Source organism: Ranitomeya variabilis, chromosome 2 (assembly GCF_051348905.1).
Source record: "Ranitomeya variabilis isolate aRanVar5 chromosome 2, aRanVar5.hap1, whole genome shotgun sequence".
NCBI classification, from domain to species: domain Eukaryota; kingdom Metazoa; phylum Chordata; class Amphibia; order Anura; family Dendrobatidae; genus Ranitomeya; species Ranitomeya variabilis.
This window is the reverse complement of record NC_135233.1, coordinates 95,328,796-95,349,672: the sequence shown is the minus strand read 5'-3', so window position 1 is coordinate 95,349,672 and position 20,877 is coordinate 95,328,796. Positions and strand designations below refer to the sequence as shown.

The 20,877-nt window shown below is 46.6% G+C and overlaps 1 protein-coding gene across 1 annotated transcript in view; it reads left to right on the top strand.

Annotated features, from left to right (window-relative positions):
• The window catches only part of REL (REL proto-oncogene, NF-kB subunit), an 83,307-nt gene that overhangs the window by 29,450 nt on the left and 32,980 nt on the right, over positions 1–20,877 (top strand). Inside the window, exon 4 of the mRNA XM_077282752.1 lies at positions 20,731–20,763. Coding sequence (XP_077138867.1) covers positions 20,731–20,763 — 33 coding nt within the window. The remainder of the gene's footprint in view (positions 1–20,730; positions 20,764–20,877) is intronic.

Here is a 20,877-nt window from a genome sequence, read left to right as displayed (position 1 = left end):
AACAGGTGGAGGTGCCTTAAGTGCTAAGTGCTTCCGAGCTATTCGCTGGAGACACATTAGTACTGTACGTGTTGTCTCTTTAAGAGACAGAGAGTGCACACCCTGGGATGCGGGAGCAAGGGACACGACAGGGCAGTTAGTAAGGGGGCTTCCCTGCTGTGAGGGAGGAGAGGACGCATGCAGGGATGCTAAACTTACAAAGTTATATCATCTAATCTACGATTATTTGTTTTTTACTCATATATTTGTTTTTAAAAATATACAGCAAGATTCAGTTGATTGATATTCTGGATATTGATGTTTTATATCGATGACGAGTTATAGTAGTTGGTTTTATATATTCAACATCAACCTAAGTTCCACCATATGTTATCTACGGCCACTGAAGAGGGCATTCCTACCTTTAAACGGGTTGTCCGGGCATATGATAGGCTATCAATAGCAGATCGGTGGGTGTCCAATACCTGGAATTCACTGATTAGCTGTGATTTGCTTCGGTGGTGGTCGGCTATAAACACTTTGAAAAGCGCTGTTAAGCTCAGCTCTATGAAATCTGTAGCGGCTGCTGCCTGTTGTTGCTGGCTACTGCAGCACATCTTTATTCAAAATATTTACATCCGACCACCCCTAAAGTCCTAAAGTAAAAAGCAGCTCGGTGGTCGGTGGGGTGTCGGGTGTCTGATACTCACTGATCTGTTGTTGATGAAGTAGCCTCTGGATAGATACTTATACCCTTAAATGCACTTAACTCTTTATGATCCAGTACCTTTCCATCCACATTTGGAAATGTTTGTCTACTGGAAAATATTAGTTGATGTTTAAATGGTCCTGAATTTTGTACTATATTGTCAATTAATGATGTGGGCAGATGTTGGTACATGGGTGGCCAACCTACACATTGTGGCAGAGCTACATGATCTACCTAAACTTTATGTGGTTTATATCTGATTATTTCAGGCTTTTTAAATGTCATAAAGGAGTAGAGTATTAGCTTGTCTATATGACATTTCTAAATGCCAATACAATTTTGCAACATTCTTGGTCCTAAATGGTCTCTGATTGCAGCATATCCACAAACCATACCATTTTTTAAGAATAGATATTTCTTCTGCAAGATAGTCAGGTAAGTTGTATGAAAGTAGTTATAAAAAACTCCAACCTCATTCACTTGATGGCTTTTGTCATATGGAACATGGATATTTATTTCACTACTTTCAAGGCCATTGGCTTTAGAATCCCCCTTAGGCGTCTTTCACACTTCCGTCGGTACGGGGCCGTCGCAAACCGTCGGCCCGATGTACCGACGGACGTTGTGCAAAATTGTGCACAACGTGGGCAGCGGATGCAGTTTTCCGACTCATCCGCTGCCCATTCTGAAGGAGGAGGAGGGGGCGGAGTTCGAGCCGTGCATGCGCGGTCGGAAATGGCGGATCCGACGGACGAAAAAACGTTCTCTTGAATGTTTTTTCGTCACCAAGGTCCGCCAAAACACGACGCATCCATTGCACAACGGATGCAACGTGTGGCCATCTGTCGCAATCCATCGCCAATAAAAGTCTATGGCAAAAAAAACGCATCCTGCGGGCACATTTGCAGGATCCGTTTTTTTACCAAAACGACGGATTGCGACGGATGTGAAAGTAGCCTTAGTCTGTTCCTTTCTTCTATTCTTTGCATGTTTGCAACGTAGAAGAATCCACAAGGCATGGCCATTTAGAGCATGACATGATGGATATAAACAAAATATCATAACAAAGCAAAAAAAGTGGAAAATAAAACGTAACTTTTAATACACTAAAGTCAATAAAAACCAGTCACCCAAGTGAACACATAAAATGGGGCCAAGTCTCAACCATATGTAATGGACTTTAGAGACTGATGAGCCCTAGACAGGATTAAAAGTTTCCGACTGTATATGCAGAATCAGTCTTTCTGAGATAAGGTTTTAAAGAGGCTGTACAAAAATCATATAAGACAGAAACTAACCCTATGCATACAGACGCATATAAGAACAATGGACAGTAATAAGCATATACTGTGAGAGATGCTTACTGTAACTTTTAAACAAAGTAAAAGGAAAGGTCCCAACAATTCCATAAGGCAGGCATCGGAGCACCGGGTATTCTTTTGTCAGATAGATATCCGAAGAATGAAGAGATGACAGTCCCTATGTCAATCCCTATGGGGCTACCAGTAGGCTATCCCCAAAGCTCCTGCCCTTACAAGGGCAGTCCACATCTACCCCTGTATACACATGCCCTGCACTCTCCCTATATTGTCGTCCCGACGCGTTTCTTCCAAGCTCAAGTCATCAGGGGACTTGCTTGTATGAGGAGATAATGCTATGTGCTAATAAAGGAGGGACGAAAAGTCCTGCCACCCTCTATACTGTCCTGCAGCAAAATACAAAATAGTAAGAAACAAGATGTCACCTTGTACAGTGTTTCTCAATGTTCCTAAGCCAAGAACCCCCACTCTGTGCTGCTTACTAATGATTTAGTACAGTGCAAGTACCTCTAAGAGCGATAGTGCATAGCCGTACATACAATAGGTTGAGAACCTCAAGCCTAGGACATGAAATACCTGGGAGAAGAAATATAATGACTCAGGCATGCTGTGTATATCAAACAGCTATGGTCTTAAAGGGGTTGTTCACTACTTTGATATTAATGATCTATCAATATCAGATCTATGGGGTTCCCACACTCCACAGCCCCATAGATGAGCTGTTATCAGCTCCAGACTTGACCGATAGGCAACTAAGTTCTCTGGTGGTTTGTCTGCATTTCAATTCGATCCATAAAATCACCATAGACATAGATCACACTGCTCCAAAATGATCTATCATGGAAATGAATGATATATTTACTGAATAATTTAAGAACATGCACATTGTGTTTCTATTTATTAGCTCCTTCTATTACAATAATCTCATGATTTATTGCTACCTGATTTTTGTGGTAGCGTGTCTTAATGTGATCATAAAACTGAAAAATATGAAAACGATCTGACCCTAACACAATGGATCAACTGTAAAACACATGAAAATCTATTTTAGACATAGGAAATATTAACAGAAAATATAAACCAATTTCTATATGCCAAAAAAACTCCCTTTATTGTGGGGATTTCCCAGGTGCTGCTTGGAAGCATATCCAACTCCTTTTTCTGCCCAGTGAAGTGAGCACATGGCACTGTTATTGTCAGCTTTGTAATCATTTGACACAACAGCTTCTTTCTTACTGCGGGAAACAACTTAGAAGCTCTTATCGTGCCACTAAATACCTAAATAATATGCATGCAAACAGATTACATACTATATACATCAATTAGTATTGCATGCATGCAGTAGTTGTCAAGTAAACCAAAGAAATGAGCTGGAGCATAAGTTGGTACGCATGGAAATCAGAAGAACACGTTCACACCGTGGACATTTCACAGACAAAACACAATAAAAAAAACAAAATAAGCATATACCCTGTAGTAAGTAAATAGTAATAGTACATATAAATAACATAGGGTACTTGGTTAACACTATGTGGATCAAAAATCGTAAAAGCCATCCCACCGCGACAAGGTATACCCAGCCGGGACTGTCCCATCCTGTCTCTAGTATTAAGGCCTTACCTTGTGTCAGCCGACCTCAATGTGAGTTATGGCAGTAATTGTCGTTTGTAGCTCTTCTAGGCGTGAGACACAGGGAAGGTTATATACTTAACTTATGCTGTATCAGTTAGGTCAAAGTTTTGTCCTTGATCACAGTTTGGAAACGCCTTAGGTGACCAAACACATTAGTAAAATATTGGTCAATCCTACCACTTTTAGCAGGACTAGCTAACCATTAAAGTGCATGAGGTTTGATGGTTTTCCCCAACAGCTGATGTCAAGAAAAACAAGAGTCAGGAATTTTGGATTTCAACATGTTGTATCCTTTTGCTCTCAAGAGAGATAAGCTGGTGTCTGTCAGTGACTTATTCTCCTCTCCCTATTGAAAACACATGTGTGTGTATAAAAGGTTCACAAGGTATAGATGTCAGCCGAATGATCATTTGCTTGACCATTATCTAAGCTTTAGGCTGCCGTCACACTAGCAGTATTTGGTCAGTATTTTACATCAGTATTTGTAGCCAAAACCAGGAGTGGAACAATTAGAGGAAAAGTATAATAGAAACATATACTGTACACCACTTCTGCATTTATCACCCACTCCTAGTTTTGGCTTACAAATACTGAGGTAAAATACTGACCAAATACTGCTAGTGTGACGGCAGCCTTAGACTCTAAACACTCACTGTTGGGGAGAACCATAACATCTCCGTGCTTACTAGATGGTTTGCTGGTCCTTCATAAGTGATAAGATCGACCAACATTTTGCTAACATGCAGGGACACCTGAGGAGTTTCAAAATTGTTATCAATGTCAAAACTTTTCCCTAATTAATACGGGGTGGTAAGCAAAGTATATAACTTAAACACTCAATCATTACATGAACCTTACATTTAGTGCCAATGATGGTATTGAATCTCCTTATGTGAGATGAGAAATTCCTTTTCCAATGTAATGGGACAATGTTTGACCCCATCCTTGGCACTAAAATGTAGGGCTTCTGAATGGAGCCATATTACAAAACTTTAGCACATTGTGTTTGCAAAATTTAGAATATTTATCGTTACAGTACAGAGAAAAACATTTTGATTTGACAAAACATTTGGGGTCTATTCACAATAGTGTCAAGTCTTCTGTCCAAGTTTTTAGCTTTAATAGTTCCAAACAGGAAGATTAATAGACCCAACAAATCCCGCTGACTAAAACAGAGGAATAACAAATAATTCTAATTCTCTCTTGGCCCAAAGTTTAGGGACTTTTCTAAAAGATATATTATTTGCCAGTAGTCATATATTAAAAACCTTACAAGAGTCCCGAAACTCAGTGATGTCACTACGTTATACTAACATGTGCAGTGTGTGCACAATTATTAGGCAATTTGTATTTTTAATGTTTAATTTAATTATTGAAAAACTCCATTGCTGTTTGTCAATATGAGGGGTTAAATAAACCAAAAAACTGAATATTTAAAAAAGTAAAAGTGAGATTTTGTTTTTCTTAGAAAAATATCTATGTAAGCAGGATTATTATGCAACTAAATAAGAAATGTCAATATTCCATCTCATTTATTTTCATCTGTTAAAGAGAGCATAATAAGTAAACAACTCAAAAGTGTACAATAATACATTTCAGACATTTAAAAAAAATATCAATGACCAATATATCCCTTCTTTCCAATAACAGTAATATAAGTCTTCTATCCATGGAGACTGTCAGTTTTTTAGTCTTTTCATGATCAACTTTTTGGGCAGCATCAACCGCAGCCTCCCAGACACTGCTCAGATTTTCCTTCACTTTAAATCTACTGTTTCAGAAGGTTCACAAGTTCTCAAAAGGTGTGCGGTGTGCAAGGGGTCAGGTCATTATTCTTTCATCTTTAAGGCCTTTACTGGAAGCCAAGCAGTGGAGACTTCGATACATGCAATGGAGCATTGCCTTGCATAAAAATCATGTTTTCTTGAAGAATGCATACTTTTTCTGTACCGCTGCTTGATGTAAGTGTTGTCTAAGAACTACCAGTAGGTTTGGGATTTGATTTTCAGTCCATCTTCAACTCAAGAGGTTCAACTAGCTCATCTTTCACAATATCAGGCCCAGTTGGCGTTTCAGTCGAAGTGGAGGACTGTGCCTGTTACTGATCCAGCCTCCGGCCCATACATCTGGTCCATCATGAGTCACTCTCATCTCATTAGTCAATAAAACCTTAAAAATCTGTCTTCAGATATTTCTTGGCCTGATCTTGACGTTTCCCCTTCTATGTCTTGTTCAGTTGTTGTCGGGTTTCAGTCTTTCTTACCTCGGCCATGTCTCTGAGCTCTGAACACCTTGTACTTCTGGCCCCTCCAGGGAGGTTGCAGTCCTGGAATATGACAGCACTGGAGGATAATGGGTTCTTGGTCACTTCACTTTTGATTCTTCTCAAATCTTTGGCATTTAGTGGGCATCTTTTTTATTAATACATTTTTTGCGACCCTGTTGACTTATTTGTAACAAAACTTTTGATGGTTATGTGATCGTGCCCCAAAATTTTAGCATTTTCAAAAGTGCTGCATCTCTATGTAAGACTTAATCATTTTTTACTTTTCCGAGTCAGTTAAATCTCGTTTTTGGCCTATGTTGCCCGAGGAAAAGAAGATGGCTAACAATTCTGCACATCTTGATAAAGAGTGGTAATATCCTTAGGCCACATCCTCCCTCATTACACCAATACACATCACCTGATCTGCTTCATCTAATATGATTTCAAGTTTATACAGCTTGGAGGGGGCAAATATGAATAAAAATGGTGATATAGTAAAAAACTTAATTGCCTAATAATTGTGCACACAATGTATACTATAGACCAAAAGCATATGGTTTCACTGCATGAAGCCCATGGGATCACTTTAAATACATTATCATACTGCTATAAGCCTAATGTTAATAGCCCCAAAGTCCATTACTATAATAATGGCATGTTGGTTGAGTTGTCAACTCCTGGAGCTATAGGTTTGAATTTATCCATGGTCATATACAATCCCCTTGCCAAATGCTAGAAAATGTCAACATGAAATTAACATATGTTCCCCATGTCCTCTGGCTTCATACTTAGGATACTTCAATGAGATATGACATTGACTCTAGAGTCCGGCCATAGAGGGCGAGCTGAAGAAAATATTGGTGCCATATAGAGAGAATATGTAACATTATCAAAGTATACAACTTATGGATATAGTAGCTGTAAAGAGTGTGACATTTATGGAAACACATCAAGCATTGACCTCTCGTGTAGTGTTCTCTCTACTCCTCACCTGTTAGACAAGATAAGGGCTTGTCTTCTTCAGCATTAGAGGACACATTTATAACTTGCTATGTCTGCGCTGACTTGGCGTCTTCCGTTTTCTTAAGTTTCATTGATGCCCAAATGATTCACGTAAGCTAGATGTAAACTGTGACTTTTGCTTTCTTACTCCCTCACACTTCCTATTGTTGCCTTTCTCCTTTCTTTATCTCTAATAGTTGCTATTTGTACACCTACTGGAACCTTGAAAATGGAAAAAAAAGTGATATTTCAGATCATCGTTCATCTATTTATAGGTGCTACAGCAATGCTCGAGCCCTCCATACATGTATTTATGTTCTTATAGCTAAGCCCCAGAGAGTAAAAAATCAGCCCGCCCACCAGGTTCGTTCCCGCCATCAGCCAGCCTTTATGCACCCTAATGTGTACATTTAGAGGGCATCCAACGGAGGGTGTTCATGGTACAATCTAATCATATATCACATGTTATCCACATTCTCACATGTGTGCACCCCTTATACGGACTGAAAGGGTTTAATATGATCTTTTTACATCTTGTAGCCTCGTATTGCTTATTTAATGGGTCTCTGGATAAAGGGGTCATTTTAATTTTATTGGAAAAAACAGGAACCATGATTAGATTACACTGGTCTACAAAAAAAAAAAATTCTGGCATGGACTTTAAGAACAGTTTTAGACTAATTTGAGGGTGCTGAATTCAAATCTGATCTTATAATTTCTCTATCATATCACATTTTTGTGCTACAGGTATATAGCCCATTTTCAAGAATTCCATGATAAATATAAGTAGTGTATGAAAAGTGCTGGTTTATACGGTTTACTAAGGTAAATTTAGTTTTCATTTAGTCTCCCAATAAATGTGAGAATATCTTTGTTTTCTTTGAACATGCACAATTCCCATTTGTTATGATAACACCCTTGTTTTCTGTGCTACTGGGACAGTAGAGCTACAGCAGAGCATTGGGTGAAAACTGAATGGCCTCAGCGACAGTTTGGCATCTGGTGATAAGAATGTCATCCATGATCCTCTAGTGGATAGGAAGGACATTGTCTTTCCTCCCTTAGGGTACCATCTCATAGTGGCACTTTGGTCGCTACGACGGCACGATCCGTGACGTTCCAGCGATATCCATACGATATCGCTGTGTCTGACACGCAGCAGCGATCAGGGACCCCGCTGAGAATCGTACGTCGTAGCAGATCGTTTGGAACTTTATTTCGTTGCTGGATCTCCCGCTGTCATCGCTGGATCGGTGTGTGACACCGATCCAGCGATGTGTTCGCTTGTAACCAGGGTAAACATCGGGTTACTAAGCGCAGGGCCGCGCTTAGTAACCCGATGTTTACCCTAGTTACCATCGTAAATGTAAAAAAAAAAAAACAGTACATACTCACATTCCGGTGTCACGTCCCTCGCCGTCTGCTTCCCGCACTGACTGTGACTGCCGGCCGTAAAGCACAGCACAGCGGTGACGTCACCGCTGCGCTCTGCTTTTAGTTTACGGCCGGCACTCACAGTCAGTGCGGGAAGCAGACGGCGAGGGACGTGACACCGGAATGTGAGTATGTACGGTTTGGTTTTTTTACATTTACGATGGTAACCAGGGTAAACATCGGGTTACTAAGCGCGGCCCTGCGCTTAGTAACCCGATGTTTACCCTGGTTACCCGGGGACTTCGGCATCGTTGGTCGCTGGAGAGCTGTCTGTGTGACAGCTCTCCAGCGACCACACAACGACTTACCAACAATCACGGCCAGGTCGTATCGCTGGTCGTGATCGTTGGTAAATCGTTTAGTGTAACGGTACCCTTACACATAAAACTTGGATTGATGAAGCAGTTCGTCAAAGCTCTCAATCACAGTGGAGAATGCTTTAACTATATATGTTCAACATTTCCTGGTCTTAGTGAAGAGAAGAAAAAGGCTGGAATATTTGATGGACCTCAAATAAGAATTCTTATGAGAGACCCAAATTTTATCACATCAATGAATGAGACAGAAGAAAGAGCTTGGAATGCATTTTGTAATGTGGTGCAGAATTTTCTAGGGAATAAGAAAGGAGACAACTATGAAGAGATTGTGGAAGAGCTACTAATGAGTCTGCGACATCTTGGATGTAGAATGAGTATCAAGATTCACTATTTACACAGCCATTTGGACTTTTTTCCAGAGAACCTTGGGGGTGTGAGCGAGGAACAAGGGGAGCGTTTTCATCAGGACATTTAAACAACAGGAGAACAGTATCAAGGCCGGTGGGACTCACATATGATGGCTGACTATTGCTGGAGCTTGACGAGAGACAACCCAGAAGCTGTACATCACAGATCAGCCAAGAAAAGAAAGTTAAAAAAACTGCCATTTGTCATTCATCTGTGTGCCATATATATGTGTTTTTATATTTTGTAGTTTAATTCTGTATGTATATTTGATTTGCTGTACATAGACTTTGTAATCTTTGTTATTCCTTGATTAAAAATATACAATGTAGTATCGAAAACCATGCGTTTTTATCATAAAACATTAGATAGGAGCAATTTTCATCAAAAATGGAAAATATCTCGAAATCCTGATGTGATAGCCAAAAACGGAGTTCATATTCGTAATCAGCAGCCAAAATTGACTTAAAATATGTTTTAAAACCTTTTGCCAGAAAAATTGCGTTGACCAGTGTCATAGACTGTCTAATTTTATTTAGTGACTGGTAGGCAGCAAGTAGTAGCTTATAACTGAGTGCCAGCCCCTAAGGCTGGGTTCACACTGCGCCTGTGGCGTCCGTTAGACGGACTACGTGACACCGCGGCATAACGCGGTGTAACATAGCCTGTTAACGCCGCCATTTAGTTCTATGTCGGACGCATCACTAGCGCCCGCCCACAATGGGTGTGCGCTAGCCATGTGCCGTCATTGAGTGACGGACCCTGGGACACGGGCTGCAGCGTTTCCGGGTCCGTCACTGCTAGTGCAGCGCCCCAGAGTCCTGGTCGTTGCAGTACTGTGGCTCCGCCACTAAGGGGAGCCACGGTGCGTTCGATGGCACTGAAGGAGTTCCTCCAATCAGGTATCACAGACACCAATATGTTTCACAGCTGGGCCTCCGGGGGGAGCTAAGGGTGCTATTCATTAGGCCACTCCCCACCATAGTGGGTAAACTGGGGGTCAGGCAGGAAGTTAGTAGAGAAAGCTGACTGGATCGAACGAAGCAACACCTAGTGAGTGAGGGTGTTGTGGAGGAAGAGACAGAAGGGTCTCTGCCAGGGGTGGGATCCTGGCAGAGGCTTGGCATTGAAAGAACGTAACGGGACCGTGCCTGCTCAGAATAGCGGCGGTGCCCTAAGAAAGGATTAGAAGCGAGATAGATTGTGCTGAGTGAGAAACGAAATCAAGCAGAAGGAGAATACCAGCAGGGGTTTTGTTGAAAGAGGCAGCACCTTGCTGAGGCGCATTACCGGTGGCCGGAACGCCGAGGGAGTGGAATAATATACAGCTTTAAGCCATACTCCAAACAGCGGCAGGACAGTCAGTCTCAGGCGGGCTGTCTACCACATATCACCTATGAAGTCTTGGGGGGCAATTGCGGGAGAGGGGCGTCTCTAGGGTCCCGGAAGAACTCCAGGCCTACCTGACAAACGGGTGCCGTTCTTACTGTAACATCAGGAAGGGACGGAAGATTAGCAGAAGATCAGTTAATCGAGTTGTGAGGGAACTTAAGAAACAGACACAACAGTTGTGGGGTACTTTCCGTAAGCACAGCAGGGAAGGACTACAACACAAAGCGCTAAGAAGGAAGGCACTGATTTCCACCTGTGAGGAGAACTCTGGAGGTGCCATTGGACCGGCCGGACTTGCGCAGCCTGGTGGACCGGATTCCGGACTGAGGACCGAGAGATCTCCAGTAAAGAGGTAAAGAGACTGCAACCTGGTGTCCTCGTTATTTACCGCGACCTGCACCCCACAACTGCACCGCTACACCACCGTTAACAGCACCTATTGGCAACGGACGTCCCCCACTGACAGACAGGGCCACGGACCGGGTCTAGCCACCGTGACAACCCCAGGACTGAGATCCCAGAGGCCCGGCTCCGGGTACCCCTCGGCCCTGCGGCGGTGTGGGGGCGCTCCGCAACTTGGCGTCACGAACAGGATCTACTTAAGCCTGAAGAATCAGGTCATGTGTGCCTAGAGACTGTGATTTACTGTACTTGAACCGTACTTTATTGAAAAGACTGTGTTGTGCCATTTGCCGCCAAAATCCGCCGCCATTGCAGCGCTGAGGAGAGCGCAGGAAGAGAAGAGGGGCGTGGAGTGGGCGTAGACAAGTTGGAGAGCGCGAACAGCAATGGCCGCCCAGTCTAAATATTTCTGCACGGTGAGGACGTGTCCGTCAGCAGCAGAGATCCGCCTCCTAATTCTTAATGGGGGGCGGAGGCAGAGAAAACGAAACCGCTCCCGAAGGAGAGAGCGGGAAAAAGACCAGGAAGTGACCCGCGTGGAGGACGCTATGGCCAGCAGCTCCGAACCCGACAGTGGGGTTGAAGTGGAAGTCTCCCCCGACTACCCGGATGAGCCCAGTAGCCCGTCCTCCGTGGATAACACTAGATTCCTGAGAGCTGAGATGGAGGACTTATATAACCAGCTCCTCCAACTGAATGTGAGAGTCCAGGCTCCGCACCCGGTGGAGCCGGTAGAGGGTTCCCGGACATCGGAGTTCTCACCGGAAGAACCAGCGGGACCTGCTACAGAAAGTGAACTCGTACCAGTCGGTGAGTCCGCCGATCCTGCCCCGCCAGCCGAGGGTGTGTTAGTGGGTCCTGTAGCGGCACCACCTCTCCCGGGAACCCATAGACTCCAGCGCCTGCTACCATGGGAGGAAGCCACGGGCATGGAACACCGTATGCGAGCCCCAATCACCCCTACTCCCTTGCTGTGTGAGGTCCACGCGGAGCGCACGGTGTGCCGCTGGGTGAACCCCGGATCCAATCTTATGGGGTTCCCCGGGGTGGAGACCCAGAAGGGGGAGATGGTACAGGCCCTAAGCTGGGAGGAATACCAAATCCAGCTAGAACATCGGTGGCGAGAGGAGGAGAAAGTACATCAGGCTGGGCGGGAGGCTCACCATCAAAAGGATTTGGCGGTCAAGGATCGGGCCCGCAAGGACCCCACCACTCACCAGGCCCCGCGCAGGCAGGGCATCGTCACCACCTTTAAGCTCCGAGGAGGCTGGGGCTTTATTAAGGAACCGGGGCTATATGCGGAGATCTTTGTCAACCGACGGGATGTTGAGTCACACCTTAGAGAGGGCCACCCCGATCGGGACCTCTACCCGGGGGATAGCGTTACTTACACCCGGCATTTTGGGGAAAAGGGGTGGTTTGCTCTGAACGTCTACAAGAAAGAGAAACCAGCCCCTGTAGCCAAGGTGCCACCGTGTGATCGATCCGTAACCACCCCGGTCGCCCCCACCTGTCTGATCACAGAACCTGCGATCTGCCGCATGACCCCCGCAACCACCGTAGTGGCCAAGGAAGTGCCTTTCCAAGTGACCAATGTTCCTGATGTACCAGCGCAGAAAGACGTGGGAACGCAGACCCTCATCACCGCACACGATCTGGTTGTGCAACAGACCCGCACACATGGGGTGTACCTGGCCGCGGGAGTGAATCTGGAACCTGACCTGCCTGTATTGCAGGGGTTCCCCCGCCAGGTGGCGCCTCGTGGGGGATTCTGAATTGAATGCTCTTTTATGGAAATGTAAATAGTTACTGTTTGTTCTTTAAGTTGCTGCTAAACCCGTCCAGGGTAAACTTTAAAAAGGTGACCCCTTTGTTGACCCGGGGTCACTATTGTTGTTTTCTTGAAGTTTTGCACAAAGTTACACAAACTGCGAAATCATGGACTGTGCATGATTTGAACTTTCTTGTAAATAGTTTGCACCTTCTTAAAGGTGCTTCCTACTGGTTTTGTTTAAAGACATTTTGCGAAGATACCATTCCGGAGCCTTTGCATGGACTGGTAGGCTGAGAAGAAGAGCTACCTCAGAAAGACTTGATCTCCTCTTAAAGGGGAGGTTAGAATTGAACTTGAAAGTGATACTGTTTTAGAACAGTAATGTCGAGATAATGCTTTGAAGAAAATGTAACTGTTTTTCATGGAAAAGTTATGTGTGTTTAATTTGTTTAAAATGTGAAACCTAGATAATGTTCTTTGAAGAGAAAGATGCAGAAAGCCCGTAGGGGTAGATGTAGAGTTCCATTTAACTGAAAGTAAAGAAGTAATAACGAATGTGAGGATAGAAGGTAAACCCTGCGTCCCCATAGAAAGTTAGTTCGTTACTAAGGACAGAAAGTAGACCCGTAGGGGTTAGTGAGTGAGTCCTTATAGGAGCCAAGCAGAGTGTGCTCCATGCTCTCAAATTGAAAGGAATGTTATGTCTATACTATGTATAGTAGAGAAAGGCAGTAGGCCCTGGCTGAACGGGGCGGTCCTGTAAAAGAAAGGAGAGGCAGTAGGTCTGGTGCCATAGGGACAGGCGGTCCTGCAGGTTCAAAGTAGGAGAATGTGAAGTTACCTTGCCCTGTAATGTGATTATAGGAAGGCCTTTGATAAACTAAGAGTGTATGTTTCTTAAAGGCAATGTTAATTTATTGTTCCAGCATTTGCACTTAGTAGAATACCCGGTTGGGTAATGAGAGTTAATTGTAGCCTGTTGCTATGATATATGATTATGTTTTGTAACGTTAAAGTGTCCTCACCTCCCATAAAGGGAAGCCTGTTCAAGTATGCTTATTGTTTTGCACTCAACAAATTTGTATGTCTTTTTGCTAACCTGTATTGTTGTTTTCTTCCCAGTCCCGGAGTACTGTGTATAACCAGGGGGGAGTGCAGCGCCCCAGAGTCCTGGTCGTTGCAGTACTGTGGCTCCGCCACTAAGGGGAGCCACGGTGCGTTCGATGGCACTGAAGGAGTTCCTCCAATCAGGTATCACAGACACCAATATGTTTCACAGCTGGGCCTCCGGGGGGAGCTAAGGGTGCTATTCATTAGGCCACTCCCCACCATAGTGGGTAAACTGGGGGTCAGGCAGGAAGTTAGTAGAGAAAGCTGACTGGATCGAACGAAGCAACACCTAGTGAGAGAGGGTGTTGTGGAGGAAGAGACAGAAGGGTCTCTGCCAGGGGTGGGATCCTGGCAGAGGCTTGGCATTGAAAGAACGTAACGGGACCGTGCCTGCTCAGAATAGCGGCGGTGCCCTAAGAAAGGATTAGAAGCGAGATAGATTGTGCTGAGTGAGAAACGAAATCAAGCAGAAGGAGAATACCAGCAGGGGTTTTGTTGAAAGAGGCAGCACCTTGCTGAGGCGCATTACCGGTGGCCGGAACGCCGAGGGAGTGGAATAATATACAGCTTTAAGCCATACTCCAAACAGCGGCAGGACAGTCAGTCTCAGGCGGGCTGTCTACCACATATCACCTATGAAGTCTTGGGGGGCAATTGCGGGAGAGGGGCGTCTCTAGGGTCCCGGAAGAACTCCAGGCCTACCTGACAAACGGGTGCCGTTCTTACTGTAACATCAGGAAGGGACGGAAGATTAGCAGAAGATCAGTTAATCGAGTTGTGAGGGAACTTAAGAAACAGACACAACAGTTGTGGGGTACTTTCCGTAAGCACAGCAGGGAAGGACTACAACACATAGCGCTAAGAAGGAAGGCACTGATTTCCACCTGTGAGGAGAACTCTGGAGGTGCCATTGGACCGGCCGGACTTGCGCAGCCTGGTGGACCGGATTCCGGACTGAGGACCGAGAGATCTCCAGTAAAGAGGTAAAGAGACTGCAACCTGGTGTCCTCGTTATTTACCGCGACCTGCACCCCACAACTGCACCGCTACACCACCGTTAACAGCACCTATTGGCAACGGACGTCCCCCACTGACAGACAGGGCCACGGACCGGGTCTAGCCACCGTGACAACCCCAGGACTGAGATCCCAGAGGCCCGGCTCCGGGTACCCCTCGGCCCTGCGGCGGTGTGGGGGCGCTCCGCAACTAGCGCAGATAGAGCTAGCAGATGCTCTATCTGCGCTAGCGATGTGACAAGTCGGCACTTGCGTTAACAGCAGCCTGTTACCGTATGTGTTGAACGGGCTGCTGTTAACGCAGTGTGAACCTAGCCTAACAGCTGTACCACCGGTTCTACAAGGATGGTGGTCCAACTTACATGAAGACATATCATTGTATTCTTTGGTTCATAGGACCTTGCTAACCAGTAAACCTGACCACTGAAAAGAAGAAAAGTTATGGAGAACTCTAAGTAAGAGCACTGATAATTCTCTATAATACCATTCATTTCAATGGAGAGGAGCTGCTTACACATGGCTACCGATACAGAGGTTTTTGTGGATGTACCGGCTACAGATTTGATATTAAGATAACGTGCTAAATCGTTGCTACCTAACATATTTCTTTCATGTATTCTATCATGGATTTGATGTGCACTCTTCTTTGGTATATGTGAAATATTTTGATCAGGTATTAAGGGGGGCAGTCCTGGTTTTTAAGGATTTGTTTTAATGATTTTGTATTCTTTATTTTGTGCTCATAGTTAACAGGAAATACATTTGCACTGGTGAAAAGTATGAGCTTGGTGCATAATGGTCTGTTTTGTGAGCCATTGATAGATAACGTTGGTAATACACGATATAATCATTGATGTAAATAATAGTGCTTTATACAGACCAGCACAGAATGCATAATAATTAGTGATGACGAGCGAATATACTTATTACTCGAGATTTCCCGAGCAGGCTCGAGTGTCCTCCGAGTATTTTTTAGTGCTCGGAGATTTAGTTTTCATCACCGCAGCTGAATGATTTACATCTCTTAGCCGGCTTGATTACATGTAGCAACCAGGCAACCCCCACATGTACTTATGCTGGCTAACAGATGTAAATCATTCAGCTGCGGCGATGAAAACTAAATCTCCGAGCACTAAAAAATACTCGGAGGACACTCAAGCCTGCTCGGGAAATCTCGAGTCATGAGTATATTCGCTCATCACTAATAATAATACGTTCTGTAAATGTATATATATTATTATATAGATAGATACTTGCTGTAAAACTATTTAGATTATTCAGTCCAGTATATGACCGTCATAGTAGATGAGTTTGGTGTACCATGCATTAGCTCAGCACATCAGAGGCTTTTGCACTTAAACAGTTAAGAAAATATACTTTACTCCTGACGTGGTGAAATCTGCCATTGCTGGTCAGACTGCATTCTTTCTTCTCATTTCCCACAAATACACAAGAGAATAGGTTGGCATGTCTCCAAGTTCACCTCTGCTACAGAATACCTTAACCCATGCAGCTCGAAGTAAAACGTACCATAGAACCTTATGTGAAACCATAAGAATACCAAGCAGTCTCCAGGTGGGACACAGATTCGGGATTGTTTGCTTGCTTATATTCACTCAGTTCAGAGAGTGTAAAACGTCTGCCATATTCACAGAGGACCAGCATATTGGACCCTGTACTGTATTTTAGAGATTACTATTTCATATCCAGTTACTAATTGCACTTGATTTCAGTGTTCACGTTTGCTGGATCTACAAATTGTATTATCATTTCAGTAGTATGTCTAATTTTTTTTAATATTGATAATTATTTTTATTATAAAAGTCAGTTCTAAACACCATGCCCTGTGGTTGGTGTCTTTTAGGGCCTATGGACCCTAATCAAGGGTTATAATTCTATAATTTTACAGCTACATAATCTGATGTCAAGTATATTAATTGTCAAGATTCCACCACTTACTGTGTCCTAAGGATGCTGTGAGTGGCAGCTCAGCCACCCTATAGGATCAAGTGCGTGCTGGGTTGTCAGTATTGTGACTGACATCTGTCATCCAAGCAGGGATGTGCTGGGCTGTGGGTATTGTGACTGATAGCTCAGCTGTTCAATCTGGCCAAGCCTGTGGGGTTTCCTCCAGGTGTCACCCATTCAGAGTGATTACCTGGTTATTTAGCTGGCTGACAATGATCAGAACATTGCCAGTTGTAACCTTGCCCTGTGGTGTATTTACTCTGTGTTCTGATTGTATGATCTTTGTTGTCAGACCTTGGAATTGTCTTTTGACTACTCGTTTGTATTATCCCTTTGGCCTTTGACGCACTCTGACCTTAGTTACCTAACCCTGGACTTTGCTTCTGGCTGTCCTTTTGTCTTATCCTTTTGTATTGATGTACTCCCTTGGCTTTTGACCTCAGACTCGTTGACTTCCCTGCCTCATGGTTGTCCATAAGAAGCGACTCAGAATCACATTAATGTCCATCATCTAATACAGTCTGCTGTTATCATTGAACACAGGTCATATCATATTTATTGACGAAAATATAGGTCTAGCTAGATAGCAGCCATAGGGGCATTTGCCAAGTGTGCCAGATGCCATGAGGATCGTCAATCATTACGGCCTAGAAAAGCTAACTGGACCATTGACAACATCTGCAAGGAGTTTGTATGTTCTCCTCATGTTTGCTTGAGTTTCCTCTGATTTCCCCCAACACTCCAAAGACATACTGGTAGGGAATTTAGACTGTGATGATAATGTATGTAAAGAGCTCCAGAATATGTACATGTTATATATATATTATATACTAGATGGCAGCCCGATTCTAAAGAATCGGGAGTCTAGAATCCATATATACTTTATTTATTCAAATGTAAGAATAATTTGGTGGGCGGGGACCCTCGGCCTCCGATTTGGTGGGCGGGGTCCCTCTGCCTCCGCTTTGGTGGGCGGGGCCGCTCGGCCTTCGATTTGGTGGGCGGGGCTCCTCGGCCTCCGATTTGGTTGGTGGGGCCCCTTATCCTCCGATTTGGTGGGCGGGGACCCTCGGCCTCCGATTTGGTGGGCGGGGACCCCCGGCCTCCGATTTGGTGGGCGAGGCCACTCGGCCTCCGATTTGGTGGGCGGGGACCCTCGGCCTCCGATTTGGTGGGCGGGGCCACTCGGCCTCCGATTTGGTGGGCGGGGACCCTCGGCCTCCGATTTGGTGGGCGGGGAACCTCGGCCTCCGATTTGGTGGGCGGGGCCACTCGGCCTCCGATTTGGTGGGCGGGGACCCTCGGCCTCCGATTTGGTGGGCGGGGACCCTCGGCCTCCGATTTGGTGGGCGGGGACCCTCGGCCTCCGATTTGGTGGGCGGGGACCCTCGGCCTCCGATTTGGTGGGCGGGGACCCTCGGCCTCCGATTTGGTGGGCGGGGACCCTCGGCCTCCGATTTGGTGGGCGGGGCCCATCGGCCTCCGATTTGGTGGGCGGGGATCCCCAGCCTCCGATTTGGTGGGCGGGGCCCCTCGGCCTCCGATTTGGTGGGCGGGGACCCTCGGCCTCCGATTTGGTGGGCGGGGACCCTCGGCCTCCGATTTGGTAGGCGGGGCCCCTCGGCCTCCGATTTGGTGGGCGGGGACCCTCGGCCTCCGATTTGGTGGGCGGGGACCCTCGGCCTCCGATTTGGTGGGCGGGGACCCTCGGCCTCCGATTTGGTGGGCGGGGACCCTCGGCCTCCGATTTGGTGGGCGGGGACCCTCGGCCTCCGATTTGGTGGGCGGGGACCCTCGGCCTCCGATTTGGTGGGCGGGGACCCTCGGCCTCCGATTTGGTGGGCGGGGACCCTCGGCCTCTGATTTGGTGGGCGGGGACCCTCGGCCTCCGATTTGGTGGGCGGGCCCCTCGGCCTCCGATTTGGTGGGCGGGGACCCTCGGCCTCCGATGTGGTGGTCGGGGCCCCTCGGCCTCCGCTTTGGTGGGCGGGCCCGGGCCCCTCGGCCTCCGCTTTGGTGGGCGGGGCCGCTCGGCCTTCGATTTGTTGGGCGGGGCTCCTCGGCCTCCGATTTGGTTGGCGGGGCCCCTCGGCCTCCGATTTGGTTGGCGGGGCCCCTTATCCTCCGATTTGGTGGGCGGGGACTCTCGGCCTCCGATTTGGTGGGCGGGGACCCTCGGCCTCCGATTTGGTGGGCGGGGCCCCTCGGCCTCCGATTTGGTTGGCGGGGCCCCTCGGCCTCCGATTTGGTGGGCGGGGACCCTCGGCCTCCGATTTGGTGGGCGGGGACCCTCGGCCTCCGATTTGGTGGGCGGGGCTCCTCGGCCTCCGATTTGGTTGGTGGGGCCCCTCGGCCTCCGATTTGGTAGGCGGGGCCCCTTGGCCTCCGATTTGGTGGTGCTCTGCCTGGGGCCACTGTGCTCTGCCTGGGGCCCCATATGCTGCCTGGGGCCCCTGTGCTCTGCCTGGGGCCCCATATGCTGCCTGGGGCCCCTGTGCTCTGCCTGGGGCCCCTGTGCTCTGCCTGGGGCCCCATATGCTGCCTGGGGCCCCTGTGCTCTGACTGGGGCCCCTGTGCTCTGCCTGGGGCCCCTGTGCTCTGCCTGGGGCCCCATGTTCTGCCTGGGGCCCCATGTTCTGCCTGGGGCCCCTGTGCTCTGCCTGGGGCCACTGTGTTCTGCCTGGGGCCCCATATGCTGCCTGGGGCCCCTGTGCTCTGCCTGGGGCCCCATATGCTGCCTGGGGCCCCTGTGCTCTGCCTGGGGCCACTGTGCTCTGCCTGGGGCCCCTGTGCTCTGCCTGGGGCCACTGTGCTCTGCCTGGGGCCCCATATGCTGCCTGGGGCCCCTGTGCTCTGCCTGGGGCCCCATATGCTGCCTGGGGCCCCTGTGCTCTGCCTGGGGCCCCTGTGCTCTGCCTGGGGCCCCATGTTCTGCCTGGGGCCCCATGTTCTGCCTGGGGCCCCTGTGCTCTGCCTGGGGCCACTGTGCTCTGCTTGGGGCCCCATATGCTGCCTGGGGCCCCTGTGCTCTGCCTGGGGCCACTGTGCTCTGCCTGGGGCCCCATAGGCTGCCTGGGGCCCCTGTGCTCTGCCTGGGACCACTGTGCTCTGCCTGGGGCCCCATATGCTGCCTGGGGCCCCTGTGCTCTGCCTGGGGCCACTGTGCTCTGCCTGGGGCCCCATATGCTGCCTGGGGCCCCTGTGCTCTGCCTGGGTGTAGGACACTGGTGACGTCACTTATCTCCGGACATTAGCTCCGGACATTAGCTCCGGACATTAGCTCCGGACAAAGCCACGGAAGTTGGCACAAATTGCAGGAAGTAGTATTCTAGGCAATTATATATTAGATATGTATATATACTATATAATCAAAGCATAATAATAAATAATAATTGCCATGGGTAAAAGGCCATCTATGAATATGACTAATAGATCATTTTGGAATCGGTCCAGTGTCACCTTCAAATTAGGTAGTCTTCTGCTTGGACTTGCTAGCCTTGTTGAATTAGGGGTACACTCCTATATCAGAATTGGAGTTTAGTGGTTGACCTCCAGTGAACCAATCTGACTATGCCCATGGTTTTGTCCACAATATATGGTACACATTTAGGTCATTTTTAGAGTTCAATTTACAGATAGGATATAATGACAACGGGAGTTGTTTTTTTCAGATCATAAATGTATTTTCTACAATGGCTTCACAACAGATATTATACTGTAAATCTGGAAACCCACATGCTGATTATCTCATTTGGGAGGGTTTAGTGGTTGACTTCCAGTGGACCAATCTGACCATGCCCATGATTCTGTCCACAATATATGGTAAACTTTTAAGTCTTATTTAGAGTTCATCAAGTCATAGGTAGGATATAATGACAAAGGGAGTTGCTGGTTTTTTTTTTCAAATCAGAAATGTATTTTATGTTCTACTATTGCTTCACAACAGATATTATACTGTAAATCTAGAAACCAACTTGTTGATTATCTTTTTTTTTGCTCTGATAGGTCATCACATGATAATGCACAGCACACTTATGGGTAAGTGAAGTATGATGTTATGTATTTACGGTAATAGGGTAACCATCTGCATGGTCTATAGACTTATTTTAAATCTGGTTATGGGGAAATAGGGTCTTGATTAAATGTGTTGGA